Source organism: Thunnus maccoyii, chromosome 9, assembly GCF_910596095.1.
Source record: "Thunnus maccoyii chromosome 9, fThuMac1.1, whole genome shotgun sequence".
Taxonomy (NCBI): domain Eukaryota; kingdom Metazoa; phylum Chordata; class Actinopteri; order Scombriformes; family Scombridae; genus Thunnus; species Thunnus maccoyii.
Genome location: NC_056541.1, coordinates 12952614 through 12971323, shown reverse-complemented (window position 1 = coordinate 12971323; position 18710 = coordinate 12952614). Strand labels below are relative to the sequence as shown.

The 18710-nt window shown below is 38.6% G+C and overlaps 1 protein-coding gene across 2 annotated transcripts; it reads left to right on the top strand.

Moving 5' to 3' along the window:
* The first annotated feature begins 647 nt into the window (after window positions 1-647).
* Window positions 648-17958, top strand: LOC121904368 (corticotropin-releasing factor-binding protein-like). Of its 2 annotated transcripts, XM_042422077.1 has the most exons (9): window positions 666-734; window positions 1000-1026; window positions 6013-6118; window positions 6248-6335; window positions 6831-6988; window positions 8100-8310; window positions 9572-9726; window positions 15484-15604; window positions 17396-17958. In XM_042422077.1, the coding sequence occupies exons 3-9, from the start codon at window positions 6038-6040 to the stop codon at window positions 17548-17550; spliced, it is 969 nt and encodes a 322-aa protein (XP_042278011.1). In that variant the 5' UTR covers window positions 666-734; window positions 1000-1026; window positions 6013-6037; the 3' UTR covers window positions 17551-17958. The 2 variants fall into 2 exon arrangements, with proteins under 2 accessions (XP_042278013.1, XP_042278011.1); XM_042422079.1 differs by lacking the exon at window positions 1000-1026 and having other exon boundaries at window positions 648-734.
* The last annotated feature ends 752 nt before the right edge of the window (window positions 17959-18710 follow it).

Sequence of the window (18710 nt, the reverse complement as noted above, 5' to 3'; positions counted from 1 at the left end):
GCCCACCCACCTACCCTGAGCAGACATGTTTCAGAGTTTGAGGGAACCCCTGGAACAACATACAGTTTGTGCATTCAAACTGGATACAAGATTAAACAGAGGAAGATTCAGCTGCCATTAAGGAAATTTAACTGACAAATATAGGACAGCTTTTATAGCTTCAAACCAAGGTGGTGGAGTTATGAGTTAAATACAACTTCCCGGGCTTCAGCCAAACTGAGAATTTGGGGGCGACCATCAGGATTGACATCATTTTTGGCAAAAGAAGTGGAGGTTGCCTTAAAATGGTAACTTCTGAAGAAAACTTTGCAGTAATTCCATCCTTGACTTCCCTGAGGCCTCTCACTGCTGATGCCTAAGTCATTCAATCAAAAAGGCTCTTCTTTTATTTTTTCTCTTTCTTTTGGCACATAGGAGCACCCATCCTCTCTCATGCCAACAGCTCCGTTGAGATGGGTCTATCTGCAGCCTAGGCTACACGACCCTAACCCTAACCCTAACACACATCCCAGTATTCCTACCCTAACCATAACCATCTCACTTCTCATGCCTAAACCTAACCATGTAGTATGTGTGTTGTGCAGTGTCCACAGATGGACCTTCTTGGCTCCAGTGCTCCTCCTGCACTACATCCTGGGGCCTGGGTTGTCATGACAAGCTGTTTGCAGTGGATACTGGCTGGCCAACAGGTGGTTCAGAAAGCCAAAGCCACTAACACACCTGGATCTGAAGAGGTATTTAATGCTCTGCTGTTTGTGTACCTGTAACTGGAGATAGACACTGCCTGCAACTGCAACAATGATTTCCTAGGCAGGAGCAGCAAGGCCACTGTTGGGTATGTGGGTGGCCACCTGGAGACTTTATGAAACAGATAACATAATATAATAGCATTCCATAAATATAGGAAGGGGAAAGGAACAATTCACTTGTATATGAATTGTTTGTTTGAAAGAACAAGTCTTCTTATAAGAGAGGATGTTTGTGTTGTTTTGCCACCAGGTCGAAATCAAGGTCTCATCAATCAAGGTAGAGTATATTTGGATCAACATTTCCTCACCACTGCCAACAAATACAATAGGAATGTACTTCTTAAGCAATAATTTCACTCCCTAAACCCTTTAATTCAATTTAAGGCCAACGCTATGTGATTGTGTTAGTCTGTCTGGTTATGTCTCCTTGGGAAAAGAAATCCCCTGCTGTCTCAAAACAATTATTCCACAGTGCATTCTGTAATTATACTATTATGTAGAATTATTCTCATCATCTACGTGCACCATCAATCATCATTTCTCGACATGTAAATGTGTTTGTTGCTTTAAGAGGCCAAAAGTATCATGTATCATGTGAGATTCTGATTTGTGTTTTTGGTATGTGCAACATCACAATGTAAGTTTTGAACAATATTAATGTTTTCTTAATTGTCAAAACCAAGAGCTGTCTATCTACTATCTACACTATCACATTTTGTGGTTTTATGACTCATCCATGAAAGCTTCATTATACATTATCCTGACGACAGAATGTAATGGATAAGAGACTTAACTCAGTAAAAACAGACCAAACAAAAAGGGCTAGCATCAGATGGGAGTCACCAGACCTCCCCTGAAGACCTGTGCTGGAAGGTAATTAAAAGAAGAGTGTGTTATCCATCGCTCCTCATTAATGCACTTTGAATTAACCACTTTCAGGGGAGAGGAATGGGGAGGAGGGGACAAGAGAGAAAATCCACGCAGGCTTTAAAGTAATCTCTCTCTGTCAGGTCGGTCCAAACGGGGAGGGTCGGCTCATTACGGCCCCCACAGGAGATGAATGGGTCAGTCAGACAGTAAGGAGAGCCGGGTTGGAACGCTGCGTTGACAGAGTGATCCACACAAGAAGTGTGTGCACATCTGTGTGTGCATAAGGGACTCAACACACAATGAAAAACAAAGCAAAATACTTAACTATATGTGCTATTTTTGCCAGGGAGCAGGTGTGCAGAGGGAGGTTGCATGCTGGGATACAAGGCAGGGTTAAGACACTAATGTCTGAAGTCAACAATCATTGTGATTTGACTTTGACCACATGGAGGGGTGAGTGTTATATATTGCCAGCCGAAGCAATCATCACAGGCACAGAGGGCATTGCAAAATCACACTCTTTAAAATCTCCTCAGCTGGTGGCATCTTTGAGAAGATTGTGATGAGCAGAATTGGTTGTGTTTTTCTGAAAATTGAAGGTTCTTGATTCTCACTTGCAGGTGCCTTGAAATTTGGGCTGTAATTCATGCGTTATAATAAACCTCATAGACCCAAAATAATCCAACCTGTTCTTACATTTGTCACCAGATGGCGTTGTAGTCTGAAGACAGTGAACTCTTGTGTTGAGACTAACAAGAGACAGAGGCAGCTGGCATTGCCACTTTGATTTATTTTAATAGTGAGACATTGAGCTTTTTTAATTATCTCATTTTGAATCATATCAGAATGTCATGTTACATTTCCACCAACAACAGCGCAGGGACATTTGCCAACATAAATATACCAAAATGCACTTCACTGACTCTAACAGCTTCCTGATTTATTATGTATGTATTTGAGGGTCTCTTATGTCACATATTAGCGGGATATTTTTATACACTGTCATCTTTTCTTCATGTACTTGTTTGATGATTTTTGTTGGTCATCGTTACAATTCTTTTTCTCTTCAATGTGACACATCTGCACAGATAGTTGATCTCCGGGCAAAGATGTTAATTCATTCATTCAGAATTTTCATTCAAACAGTAGGGGTTGTAACATGAAAAGAGGGGTTAGATATGATTACGTTAGATTAGATTAGAAAGATGAACTCTGTGGATAGACCAGCATAATGTGAATTGATATATCTGTTCATCATTTAGAGCAGTATAATGAGACTGTGGGGTTACTTGTTCATTAAAATCTATTGATTAATTTAATAAATTGGATTTAGACGATTACAGTATGTATCACAGCATCACATCACACACATCGCAGCATTTTGTGTGAAATCGCCATGGGACAACAAGCACTTACAGTGCATGACCCCCCCCCCACACACACACACACACATTAAAACACACATACACACCATCTAGCATTTTGCTAACATTTTCCTTCTCATCTGCTGTCATTCACATTAGTAAAACACACTTTAACAGCGAGACCCCGGGTAATAGGTTCAGACATCTCAACACAAGGACTTAGTAAGACAACTAATTATTATCACTGACCACTGGCTTTTAAATGAAAGTAATACACCTTGAATAGGTCATCAGCATTGTAAGACAACATGTTACTCATTATGTTCATTATTGTGTTGTTTTTTTTCCTGGTTTGTGATCCTGTGTGTGGCGTGTGTGGCACAGACCTTTATCACTATGAGAAAATGTCAGCCATGATTAGCTGAAGATAATTGCAGCCAGAGTTTCATACAGAGCCTCTCGTCTTCATTTCAGATGAATGAGAGAAAGTGCGAGCTGTTCTTGCACACTGACATGATGATCATCATTTCTTACACTCAGCTGCGTAGGCCTACAAGTTTGACCTTTCACAATGGCAGCATGGACACCCACAATTAGTCTCATCTAAATGAATTTGCTATGTCACCACAAACCAAATTACATCACAGCATCTCTCTCTCCGCCACTCTCTTCATTTTTTTTCTTTCCCCTTGTGTTGTGACTTTCTCCCCTGGTTGTCATGAGTACAGCTACTTTCCTCTGGCTGCTTGATTGAGTCTCACCAGTGGAAATATTACCTAAGTGGAGCATCAGTGGTCAAGTGGTTTTCAAATATCCCTTCACACACACACACATGCAAGGGACCTGCCTCACAGTTAACCAGCAGTCTCTGGCAAAGTTCTGGTACTTTACTGCAGCCACAGAACCCTCACTGTAATACTTTGGAGTAAAAGAGGTGAAAGGTGCCCACTAAAAAAATGGAAACAGCTCTTCATCAGACATGGAGCTGCCATATTTGTAAAGCAAAATCATCCTCCAGTCTTAGTCTGATTATCTATTTGTGTTAGATTTTCAGAATGCATTTGGCACACTCAATATTAAGATATAAAACAGGGACAATGCTCATTAATCAACATAAAAAAAAACTGTAAATGAGCTAGAGTTAGTCTAAAAAGCAAATTTTCATGTGTTGTTCCTGGCCAGATGTTAAAAAGGCAACCTAAAATTAGAATAAAATGACATCTTGTAAAATTCATGGTACACAACATAAGTAATGCACACAGACTAAACAATGTCACAACACAATATAGTTAACAACAATACATACGAGGTAAGTTAAGGGGAAAAAAATGAAGTTGCTGATTGTCTTTTGCTGCTACTGTATTAATACCAGCCCTCAGTTCAAGTCACTGACCTCAGAGCAGAGAGTAAGAAGGAAGAGAGGAGGAGATGGAAAAATAAAGACCTGCTCACAGTATAAATTGTGTGATATAAGTGATGTAAATTGCAAATAAGCAATGACTGAATTAGGACAAATAAAAATATATCATTGGTTAGTCCAGCATCAATGCTATTGGAAAACTTTCCCTGCCCAGTCAGTGGTTGGTCTGAGGCATACATCTGCAGATTTTGGTAATGATTTTGGTTCCCCTGTGAACCTCTGCAAGCTAAAGTAACTCTTTATTAGCATTCCAACATTTTCCATAGAAACATATTTAGGTTTTAGTCCTTTTTTACCGAAATTCATGCTATCTCACCCAAATCCCTCCACTCAACCAGTTGGATTCCCCAGTGCAACAACCAAGACATGATCCCTCACTGGCTTCCCACCCAAAAACACTGCAAGTTGGTTGCAAAAAAACCCAAAAAAACTGAAGCCTTTACTGCTGGGAACTTTTTCATGACAAGTAGGGTGGATTCAGGAAAAGTGGGACACTTTTCGTTAAATGCACCAGGGAACTATTATAACAGGTATTCACTTACACCAATCATGTTTTTGTGAAATGGTTCAGCCCTTCTTAACCCACTGATGTAAAGTTTTGAAGGGAACTGATCGTTATTTGAAAGTTATAGACCCAACAACATCTCCATTTATCCCTTATTATCCCTCATTTGTTTTTGTTTTGGGTTTTTTTTTTCAAATTTAGTGGGACAGCTTGATTGCTAAAGTGGGACACCGATCTAAAGTGCCTTTTATAGGCATGATTATGTATTAACTCTTTTAGAAAATTCATTCACTCTGTGCCCTAGCTAGGAATTTCAACTTCGGTTGCAGCTTTGACTTAAAGTACTCCTCATATCCTTCCATGGCTCCTTTCCTTCTTTCCTCAGTCCACTGGTTTATTTGGACTCCCTCTCTTCCCTGCTTAATCTACTCTTTATTTTACCTTCCCATTTCTTTTGTACTAATCGAGCTTTCCTGCCTTATTTTCTCTTCATGCCATTTTGAAGAGATCTCTCCCTACCCTTTCCTGACCAAATGAGTGTGGGAGCCATTTTTTGTAAAGGTGACCAACCGTTAGATTTAGGCTAATATGGATTTAACTGGAGCTCAAAACATGTTGCACCAGGCTAAATAAATAGCCTAGACAAAATAGTTATAAAGATGTAGATTTCTAAAATGATTAATGATCAAAATTGTTGATATTCTTGATCTGATTTGAGGTAGCAACCTCTGCTTTAAAATCCTGACTGCCTCATCAAACCTTCAACCACTATTAAACTAAAATAGCCTATATAAGCTAATAACAGTGTAAAATGTAATTAGGTTACTACATTATAAGCAAACATATTACGTTAAGCGTTAGGCAGATTTACATTTTGATTTTTAATTGGATTTCTATTAAGTCACACGCAGTTGCTACATTATTCGCATTTGTTATTCATTTTTAAGCAGCCAGCTATTTAAATGTCCTAATACTGATATGAATGGCAGATTTTCACACATGAATAAAATCAGTGTTGCTCAGTGACCCTCTGATGTAGGCCTGCCTGCTGCTATAAAAGCTGCCACCTCACAGGCAGCGCCGTTATTTCCCCCTCTGCTTCAGGAAACACTTTACCGAGAGACGCAGCATGTCGGTGGCTCTGCGCGCACAGCTGTTCCTCTTTCTCATCTCCCTCTCAGCCCGGATGGGGCTCAGCCGCTATATCGAGGTAAGATCCCATTTTTTATAATGTATAAGCAAATTATTGATCAGGTCAGATAAGTTGAACTGATGTCTGCAAAGTTCATGTGAGCAGAGCTGTAACCTGAAATCTGTTTCCATCATGTTTTTTATTAAGGACAACGAAGCTACAGATGGATTATATTCTCTTCTTAGTTTGGACCAGAAAAGAGAATCAGAGGATTTTATTTTCCGCCGACCTCTCAGTAAGTGCAGCAGTAAACAATGGCTTTATTCATTAGCTGATTATGCCTGACACTGTTTACCGACTTGGAAACAAGTAGGCCTACATAATTAAAAGTATGTTTAGTGATAAAATGAAAAGAGGTGTTCATTGCAGCACTTGTGTCCACGCAGATAATGCAGAACATTCAATCAATTCATCAGTCCATGCTTACATTGATCTTAATTGTACTGTCATCTCAACAGTGCACATAGTAAATGTTAGACCACACATGTCAATGTTTAAGTCTACTTCTATCAGAAATAACACTTTAAGATTATTTTGCCACAAAGTCCACAGAGTCATATCAGCTCAAAAATAACTCCTCAGCCCACATTTGTGACTTGTCAACACTGAAGATTTGCTGTGTTAGTCCATAAACCAGATCACCAGCTGATTCTCAAGAGCAAATCAAAATCAGAGTTATCTTGTGGTCAGAAAGCTACTTCAAGTGTTTTGTAAATCCTTTCTCTGTCAGAATGCTTGGACATGCTGGCTACTGATGGCTACTTCACCTTTGTGGCATCTCGGCCACAGCTGGCCTGCGCTGCTTTCATCATCGCTGAGCCCAGTGAGGTCATCAGTCTGGAGCTGTCTGACGTCACTATCGACTGCGGCGCTGGAGACTTCATCAAGGTTGGCTTCACTCGCTAAAAATAATACCCGCACAACCCTACCGAGGCAGGAAGAACAGAAGTTCAGGGCTTCTCTGTTGAATCCCCAAATTCTATTTCATGATCTTCTATTTGATTAAAATGATGTGAAACTGGGTTAAGGCAGCATTTAAGGGCCAAACACCACATTGGATCCACTGTGCACTGGTCACATCACCTACAGCAAGTGTGGGAAGAGGAAGGCTCCGGTTCTGAAGCCAAGCTTGCAAGTTACATTGCAGTTATAGTCCATGTGGTGCAAAGTGATGATGAGAATTGTATGGAGAGAAACTAAGGATGCTGTAACTTTAAAGTATTGACTGGGTTTGTCACCTGGATTAAGGTTTTTCTGCATCTAGAAACCAACATGAGCTGTATGTAACCACAGTCCCTCTGAATAGGAGACACAGGCTCAACATGCTCAACAGAACCAAACACCAAACCTTTTTGTTTTTTCATCTCTTTTATCTGTTTAAACATGATTAACTGAATATTTATAGGACACAGTTCTCACTGGATTATGGTTGCAATTAAATATGATTCACAACACAGCACTGTATATGGTGCAGTTAGTATTATTGGACTGACGGCACTGGAAAAAAAACACCTAAACTATTTTACCCATCTTTTTAAGATACTGTAGATTGTATTATTTATGCTTAAACCAAGTTTAAGAGAAAGCATCATAATTTTTGCATGTTGCTAAACTGAATCTTCTGATGTAAAAGGTTGTTTTTTAGATTTCAGGTGAGAAACCATATTCATGCACTGTAAAATGCAGCTGAATGTTTTCTTATCACTTTTTGTGTAAAACTGACACGTGTCTACACAAAACTGAAAGAAACTGGCAACATCATACTTACCTGCAATAAGTCTTCATCTTCATAATTTTAACGTAGAGCTCATTGGAAATGATGACTCAACATCATGTATGTTCAGCTACCAGCACGGAGCACCAGAATAAATAATCTACATGGATAATTTTTGGGTCTGTGTGCTCTCATCTGATGTTTTCTTTGAGTAATATCAGAAAACAGAGTGTTTTATGATAAAACCTGAGATAATTAGTCAATATTGTGTTTTTCCTCCCACAGATGTTTGACGGCTGGGTTCTGAAGGGAGAGAAGTTCCCCAGCAATCAGGACCACCTGCTCCCTCTGCACCAGCGCTACACAGACTACTGCTCCTCCACAGCAACAGGAGCCACAAGCCGCTCCTCTCAGAACGTCGCCATGATCTTCTTCCGCATTCACAGCCCTGACAGTGGCTTCACACTTGCTGTCAAAAAGCTACACAACCCTTTCCGTGAGTGACTGCTACACATCTTTGAAGTCAGTTAAGGGTCAACTACGGAAAGCAAAATAAACTGAATCTGTGATTGAAATCCATAAAATAGAAAGTGAATTTTGAAACAAGAAATCAAGTTACCCAGCACTTGCACCTAAATTAGATTTGTGTTGTTTGCATTCTAAAATGAGGGCCAGACTGGTGGTCCTTTGCTTGTGTGCTCTTCCTGGATGTTTGCGCTTGGCCGAGCATTAATCAAGGCCAAGAGCGACAGAGAGAGATTGAATGAGAGGGATGCACCTGTTTTCCAGCTGCTTGACAAACACGGTGTTAATACTGTGTCAAGCAACATAACAATCAGTCTGGCTGTGGAAACAAAAACAGACAAAGAAAGAGCACTGAGACGAAAAGCGACTGAATGGATGGTCTATGGGTAAACAGCATAAATCACAGGTTAATGTGTGAGGTTTCATTCATACATTGACCACTGGCTGTCCACAATACTGCCTGTATATTCCATCTGATTGCAGGTATCCTATATGGTAAAACTGGGCAAAAAACAACATCCTTATATGTATATATATATATATATATATATATACTTCTACATTATAGTACATTAATAACAAATCAACATTAAACATTTCATTGCAACACATTAAGGTCTATTTATTAACTTGTGTAAACTTGTATAAAAGTGTCACCTGGTTAGGGTGTTATGATTAGTTTGGGTTAATAATGATTTTCATCAAACCTAAAATCTGATTTCTTTTATATTCCCTCTGTTCTTTTGTAAGTGAGAGCAACAGGTACCAACATAAAAATGGAAAAATTATGCACACATAAAAGTTAAAAGCCATTAATCTTATATTCAAATCTTGTAGAGCAAATAATATTCACATTGTTCTCTCTTTAGTTTTGATTGGCACGGCTCCTTCTCTGCTAAAATGTTTCTAAATGAACAACACACCCACAGGAGTAAAGCGTTCCGATTCCTGTTGGTGCCTGTCTGTATCACACTGTTATCAATTCAGATTTCATTATTTTCTTATCTTTGTCATCAGAACTGGAATTGGATTTCCATGCTCAGCCCTAATTGTGTCCCCTCCCCGCAGTCAGCCTTGATTATGTCCAATTTGTGACATGAGGTGTCAATAATGAGTTTCTCTGGTGATGGGGAACTATTAATTTGAAACCTCTTCTCCTCCTGTGTGTGTGTGTATGTGTATGTGTGTGTGTGTGTGTGTGTGTGTGTGTGTGTGTGTGTGTGTGTGTAAAGCTTGTAACATCATGTCCCAGAGTCCAGAGGGCAGCTTCACTATGGTGATGCCACATACGCGCAGAAACTGCAGCTTCTCAATCATCTACCCTGTGGAGATCCAACTGACAGAACTCAGCCTGGGGCAGGCCAAAAGCAATGAGCTCAGCCCACAGGTGAGACACGGACAGACAGACAACACCCCCCTTTTTGTCTGAAAGAAATATCTTACTGAAGAAGTACTCCTGCTTTTAGATTTCATCCCACAACCTAAATACTAATTACTCCAGAGTTACAGTGTAATCTTTTGTACTAATGGTGATGTGGGTACAGGGGAACAAGCGATGGTATGAGGGGGTAACAATTTGGGAACTTACAAAGAACTTACTGTAGTTATTTTTTAACTACCGGGTACCTATTCTATTATTACAGGGTATGTATGACCGACCCTTTATATCTACATAGAGAGCAGGTCCTCTTCCATGGAGCCAGCCATGTTGCATTGCCATGTTTCTACAGTAGCCCAGAAGGAACAAAAAAAACAAAACACTCGCTCTAGAGAGGGCCTTTCGCGTTTTTTGCAAGTTTCGCGGCCAGCATAGGTTCTACTGCACACTTGGAAGGGGAGGGGAAGGGGTATTCAGTTTGCAACAATCTGCAACCTCACCACAAGGTGCCACTAAATCCGACACTGGTTCTTTAAATAACTACACATTTGTGTAGTTATGGGTACATCTGTGCGTTTACTTCAGAACAAAGGTCCAGGGGACAGTCATGGATACTCCTCAAGGTACAAGCTTAGCCTACCTTTTTTCAGCTCTGTGCACGGCCTCTTTTCATCCCAGGAAATGAATACAAATACAGCGATTAAAGATAAGGTATAAATCACAACATATATATTAATATGCTCTCCTGACAGCAAACTATGCAGATAGTTTGTTCTTTCATGTTTTGAGGGAAATAAAATAGAAACAAACCACAATATTCTCTGTAGTTACAGAGTTAGTTATATATATACAGTGGTAGTTCCCCCCTTGTTACATGTAGTTACAAGGTAAACGCAGGTTATGTGGGCTGTAATCTAAAGCACTGTTAGTTCCTCCCTTGTAACATTTCAGCCCATCTTCATAAAAAAAACAACAGTATAGGTCTAAATTCAGCCGGCAAAAACTGCCTATAGTTACGTTAACGTCACCTAGAGGCCTGAGGAATTATGACCCGGGGAAATGTCGCAGTTCAGATGACATCTAGATAGTTGGCAAAATTTGGACCAGGAGGCCACTGTTTGCTTCCCCATTCCAAGTGCAAGTGTCATGTTGTTACTGTTGCCATGACGATGTAGGTTGCATAAGGACGTAGACATCACATTTCAAGTGATGAATTGTTGCTACTTCTGGTGTTGTGTCCATTAATGGCTCTTTCCCCTGCTGAGAGAAACAACTGACCAGTCAGAGCTTAGTAGGTGCAGTTTGAAGTGGGATGACATCTTCCCACAGCTAGCTAGCCACCTAGCTACATTGAAAATGAAACATAGCAGCAGAAAACTGGCAACAAGCATGGATGGGATCAACAAAGCTGTACAAGTTGTTATCACTTTAAGCAATGTTAAGTGGGTATTCATCTTTGCATTAGGACTTTCTGTTGTGAATTTATGAGTGATGTGAATTTGTAGCTTCCGTTTATTATTATTATTATTATGTATTATTCAATTTATTGACAGCCAACCTGTATGCAACCGCATACACAAATAGGAGCCAACCAGTGTCCAGGCACCTACCTGATGATCTCCCTCAAAGAATAAATGCTGCTTTTATTGTTGACTAGACTTATATGAGATTAGGGAAAAATTTATATTGATCATTTCTCTCATACACAATGCATGCAGCCCACAATTCATTTTCATTTCCCTGCTGCTTTTGGTTTTGTTTTCACGAAACAATTGATTAAGCAGACCATGTTACTGTTACACTGGAACTACTTGCACAAATTGATGATAGAACTCACTGTACACGTGATTTATGTAAACAGTGTGTGAATGTGTGTGAAGTATGAATATCAAAACAGAATTGTGAAGCATGTTGAGATGCATTGACATTTTGACAGTTTTGATAGTTACAGCTATTTAAAATGCATTGAGTCATCAGCCTGTATTTTTAAGTCATCATAGTAGCCATATAACAACACAATATGAAAACAAAATATACATCTAAAATAATTAAAACTTAGGCTCCAAGACAACTTTAATTTATTGTTGTAATATTAACCTACTGTTACTTTGCATTAAACAGAGGTGTGTTGGTATGAAAACCATCATTTCTGATAAACAAAGTATTCAGTATTACGCATAAATGTCTAGTATTTTGTGACAACACAAATTGCTGGAAAATTGATTGATTGATTTACAACACAGAGAGTTATGAAAGCTGTAAGAGTGGATATACCTCTTCCCGCAAAATACTTGTAAGAATTAAGAGGGGCAACTACTACAGAACAATATGGCGGCTACGTTGACACAGTGATGCAATGACTAGCAGCACCCAATGTGGCACATCTACATGTATACATCTATGATTATTTCAGATGTTTCTATAAAAGTTTGGAAAGTATCTGGTAGGACTTCACAGTGACCTCAACATATCTGAATTGTTTACCTCATTTATTCAGGTAAAATATTGGTCTTATAACCTAATGTTTACCAATTAGTTTTATTTCCCACATTTTGACCTAACCCATAATGTATTTGCAATGCATGGATGTTGTAGCAATAGTTAAATGAAAATACATTGGCAGTGAACTCCTAAAAACATTGTCATTGAATATAATCCAGGGTGATGGAGAGTCGTCCAAAATCAATGTTCTATCTGGCAAATAGTTTTGAGTGTTTCTGGCTGATTAGACATCTTTACAGGTTGCAGTAGAGTGGAGCTACTCGGGGTTTGCTGACATCACCAGATAATCAGAAAGATGTATGTTGTCCTGCCCTAACAGGTCCATTAATTAGACCTGACAAAAGGTCTAATTAGGCAGAATTAGTGAAAACACCTGCATGCAGGGGCTTTTATCAGCTACACTCATGAGTAAAACTGAGCATTAAAAGTAACAGTCTGCAAACTGTTAACATGTAAAAAAAAGGCAAAATTACTACCCAAATTAATCACATTCCCCCAAAAAGCACAAGAATACAAAAGCTACAGCAACAAGAACCTTTTTACAGTCTACATTACTATTGCTGTTACAATTTCTGCTATGACTACAACCACTAGTAATTAACTAGTAACTAGTTAACAAGTAGTAGTTAAAAGTTGCACTCATAGAAGTAAACACTGTAATTCTGAATAAATGTCATGTTTACAAAGCAGTAATATGAGTAAAGTTTAAACAAATTTACAAAAAATACATTAAAAAGAAGACAGAATATTTAAAAAACAATAACATATGGAAATTTTAACATATACTTAATGGTTCAAAACCATTTGCAATGACTTCCAATAGTAAACACACTATGCATTTAGTCCAAGTTAGAGGACAGACATGGTGTAAATCATGTTGATGAAAGACCGAATAAAACTAAATGACTCCTGATGCTGTTGGCAGCTGGTCTGACACTAGCTGCCAGACTGCTGACATTATGATAAACTGTAGGAACTGCATTCACTGGGCCAAATACAACAACCTGATAATTCTCCACAAATGTTGAGGAAAGTTATAAGATATTCAAAGTCAAGAGTCACAATTTCAGGGATGATTTGAATGAACAGAAATTACAGGGGAAATACAGCTGCATGTAATCATATTCCATTTTTAAAAATACGTGATGAAACAGGGACCATAGAAAGATGGACCTGATCTGTATTTTGAGACTATCCCACAAAGAGCATCCTGCTGCAGTAATTACTCACATGTGCACCATATCCGCTGCTGAAAATAGTCCCCAACAAATGCAATATTTACTCCTGTTTGAGTTTGCCAGAAGCTATAGTGCTGTTTTAGGAAATTTGCTTGGCCTTTTTTCAATCAAGCTATATATTTGTGACCTATTTTTGAAAGATTTATGTCTTAAAGAGTAATTACATGCAATCTCATGATCCTGCCTGTACTGCCAACAAGGCAAGGCAAGTTTATTTATATAGCACATTACAGAAACAAGGCAATTCAAGGTGCTATACATAAAACATTAAAAGCATCGAGACAAAGTGCAAAAGAAACACACAATAAAAGGACACTTACATACAATTAAAAACAGTCATTAAAAGCCAAGTTAATATAAAACAAAAACAAGCTAAAATAAATTATTAGGGATAAAATACAAGAATAAAAGTTACAGTGCAGTGTAATTATTTGATTTAATCAAAGGCAGCCGTAAACAGAAAAGTCTTCAGCCTTGATTTTTTTTTAAAAACTGAGAGTTGCAGCAGACCTACAGTTTTCTGGGAGTTTGTTCCAGATATGTGGAGCATAAAAACTAATGTTTAGTTTTGACTCTGAGGACAGAAAGCGGACCTGTCCCAGTTGATCTGAGAGGTCTGGGTGATTCATTACAGCAGAAGATAAGAAATGTATTTTGGCCCCAAACCTTTCAGTGCTTTATAAACCAACAGCAGTATTTTAAAATCATTTTTTGACAGACAGGAAGTCAGTGTAAAGATCTGAGAATTGGAGTAATATGATCCACTCTCCTGGTCTTAGTGAGGACTCGAGAAGCAGCGTTCTGAATCAGCTGCAGCTGTCTGATCGATTTCTTAGGGAGACTTTACAGTGTTCGAGTCTACTGAAAATAAATGCTTGGACATATATAGAATATACATACATACATGTGTTGTTGTTTTCCATAATCTGAGCCAGTGGGAGCATGTAGATGTTGAACAGAAGAGGTCCCAAAACGGAGCCTTGGGGAACTCCGCATGTCATTTTTGTCTATTCAGATGTGTAATTACCTACAGACACAAAATAGTCCCTGTCCTTTTAGTAGGATTCAAACCAGTTTAGTACTGTGCCAGAAAATCCCACCCAGTCGGTCTAGTAATATGTTGTGGTCGACCATGTCAAATGCAGCACTGAGATCCAGTAATACTAAGACTGAAATTCAGCCACTGTTAATGTTTAAGTGGATGTCACTGAAGACTTTAACAAGAGCAGTCTCAGTGCTGTGGTGTGGTAGAAATCCTGACTGGGAGACATCAAAACAGTTGTTTAGTGCCATGAAGTTGTTCAGCTGTTGAAAAACAGCTTTTTCAATGATTTTACTTAAAAACAAGACATACATACTCTTTCCACAACCTGAACAGCAGTAATGTGGTAATGTGTTGCAGTTTAGCTTCCAACATTAGTGTGGATTTACTCTTAAAGTAGGCTTAATATACTGAGTGCCACAGACATGGAAGGGAAGCACAGAATTTTGAGAGACAGACTATCACATTGTTTGTTATTCATGTTGACAGTAAAAAGTATTTTCAACGAGCAAAAAATTGAATCACACTAGCCTTATCCTTAAAAGGTACCCTGTGGTATTTTCTTGTAAACTTAACACATTTAGGCTTACATTTTGTATTTCTGACCAAAATGCATTGTGTTTATTCCTGAGGCTGAACAAACATGTTGAATGCATTTCAACAAGTGGATTTTTTTGAATATTTTGAAACCTCCAATCATGTTTATATGCATTTACATGCATTACTATTGCTCAGTGGAATAACATGTCAATTTTCCTTTGTGTTTTAGATTGTATGAACTATCCATTTCCATTTACAGCCCTCCGTAGACAGCAGTGCTAGTAAAGCATTTGACACTAACAAAACAGGGACCTGCTCATAAAACATTGCTCTGTAGCCCCACTAGCAGTCTAAAATTACACTTAGTACTTTCACTCTGTCATAAATTACCTGTTGCCTCATCTCCCCTATAACATCACAATGTTTGTTGTGTGTTTTTTACAGAGGCAAGTGTGGTCGGGCTGTTCAGGTTCAGGTGATTACGTGGAGCTGCTGGGAGGGAATGGGGTGGACACATCAAGGATGTTCCCTGTAGCTGATCTCTGTTTCTCTCTCAGTGGGCTCGGTGAGTCTCAGTTTAGCTCCAGTGTGAATCTGTGACTTTCAGTGTAATGCAGAGCTGGGAATTGTACTTGACTTTACCATACCATGTATGCTAGTAGTATGATTTCTGGTGGAGAGTTAAGCCAGGTTCAGACTACAGGAGTTTTAAAATCCTAACCGATTTTGAAATGGGGTTACGTCACGCACATAAGGAGAAACTTCACAGATGTCCTTCTTTGTAATCTCACACATGCACACACTACAAGAATTTAAATAATGGCGCATCACACACTACAGGATATTATTAAGATTATTGTGCCAAGAGGGAGCAATGCACCACCTCACGTGGTCTCATGTGATTTCATGGGGAAGCAGATGTAAACAAAATGGAGACATACATGGTGCTACAACTTGTTTTGTAAAGCTCTTCTCTTTGTTGGTGTGGTTATGATATGCCTCGGAAAACACGTTATATAGGCAGTCATGTTCTTGCCATATATTGACAAGCCTTTCCTCCATCTCAGCTGTCCAGCATACAACAGCTTGTTCGCCAAGTCCTCTCATTCAAAAGCCCCCTCATTCACTTCCGTCTCCTTGTTGACTTGTCTCTCTCATTGGCTATTGTGGTTCCACTCGGAAAGTAGTGACATAGTCATCCAGATTTTAAATCCAAATGTCAAACATGTTTGAAATTATTGGGGCAGGCCCGATGAGTCTGCAAACAGTTCTGGAGGTTTAAGATTGGACCTGTAAACCCCTCACATTACTGTGTACATAATCAAGGCCAAACATCAGTATCAACCAAGGTCCCAGACTAAACTTCTCTGATTGTCAGGAGGGGTGAATCGGGATAAATTGGCCCAAAACTCCTGTGGTCTGAGCCATCTGCCTATATGACCGTTAGTCTCCGGTTAGCTTAGTTTAGCACAAAAACTGTAAATAGATAGCCTGGCTCTGTCCGAAAGTAACCAAATCTGCCCACCAGCACCTATAAGTTTACTAATTAACACATTATATTTCTAATTCGTTCAGTCCATACAAAAACCAAAGTGGAAAAAATGACAATTTGCCGTTTTAATGGGGGTTATGTGCCAGACTATTTCTTGCCTGGTTGCAGTTGCCCGGCAACCAATGGAGACTTAAGGTAGTTACTGCTCCCAGCCAGCAAAAAGTCAGACATAAAACTGCCCGTAGAACAGTGAGTTATCATCCTTACACTTTGTTTTTTTTTAAAAAAGATTAAATAAACAAGATATAATGTGTTAATTAAGGAGTTTTAGAGATGCTGGCAGGTAGATTTTATTACTTTTCGAAAGAGCTAGCTAGCTGTTTGCAGTTTTAGTGCTAAACTAACCTCACCGGCTGCTGGTTGTAGATCCTCTCATGTGACTCTCTGCCAGCAATTAAGCAAATAAGTATATATCCCAAAATGTCAAGCTATTCCTTTAATGATTATCCTGCAGATGAGCCAGAATTCTTTAGATTTATAGAAACACAGTAGAATAGGTGAAACTTTTTCACTTGGCGCTCTAATATTCAAAGAAAACACCAATACATCTCCATGTTTAATAAGGTATTTCACCATGAGATTCTCTTATTGGATGTAGTACAGCAGGTACAAATTGATGCAATATAATTCACTTCAAAGACAATACAAGAAGAAGAGAGTTTTAATACAAATAAATTAATAAGATCATTCGATTTATACACTTGTCAGACTCAGAAGTGCTGGCGGAAAAACAAGAATGCTCTGAATGAACTCCAGTGTAATATCTATTTTTCTTCTTCTTTGGCTCTCCCTGTGGCTCTTCAGCCCAGATGAAGATTGGTTGTGATAACTCGGTGGTGAGGTTGGTATCCAGTGGGAACTATATCAACCGTGTTTCCTTCCAGTACCGACTACTGGAACGCAATGAGCTCCCCAAGACCCGGGAGAATAATCTGGATAACTTCTGCACTGTGGAATGAGATCACACACACACACACACACACACACACACACACACACACACACACATACACATACACACACTCACAAAATCATCCATGAAAATGTCCCTTTTGACTAATGCCGTCAGTAAATATTTTGTATTGTTTTTGCCAAATATTTCATTTAATGTCTTAATTACGTTAGCTTTGATCATAGCGTATTTATTTGAAAAATTATTTTATATTTATATTCTCAAATTTATGGATGATGGTGGGTTTCATTGTTTTTCTTTTCAGTTGTTTGTTATGAAATTCTGTGAGATTTTTCTTGACCAGAGCATTTGTTTCCTGTGTTGTTCTCAGTTTATATCAGTTTCAGTATTCTTTGGGAGGTTTTTACATCTCGACTGTCACTTCTGTTTATAATGCCTTGACAATTTAAAAATAAATATGACTTGCATGATAAAGCACATTTTTAATGTTCTGCTTTTGTTTTTTATGAGCCTTTTTCTATTCTCCATTATAGAGCTGCATGTTCTCTTTGTGTTTGTTTTACCTGAAGGCTTTTGCAAGATCCATCTAATTATTTTGTATTGTACTTGTAGCAAAACTATATCAAGTTCACATACCTGTGAGGGAACAGAGACTTTCAGATGGTAAGGAGATTCAAAGCTTGCTTTTCTGTAAACTACACTTCATCAATGGTGCGTGGTTTTAAGCAGCACTACATGGTTTGGTAAAATCAATAGCATAAAATGAAGATTTTGTTTTGCAGCAGATACTAAAATAATTTACTTCCACAGAAGAAAAAAGTGAGCTAAACAAAAGAGTTATCCCTAAATATAAAACACTGTCATCGCTTTTAGTACAGAAATGTGAATATTAATGCATGGACAGAAATCCACACATACACATTAAACCAAGCCTCTAGAAGCCAACAGTCTAATTTTGAATCAAATCCTGGCAGTGTAGCCTGAGAAGACATCACTGATATAAAAAATGATAATGTGTGTATGTGTAGCCCACTGTATTAAAATATGTCCTTGGCAATCGGTATGGCACGGTGACTCATGTAGTATTTTTCTTATTTCTTGTAATCCAATCTGTTCCAGAGACAAACTCTGAAATAGCTTCCATAGTGGTTGATCATTGCTCAAAATCATAATTAAAAAGGCTTAAACTGAAAAAAACACACCACA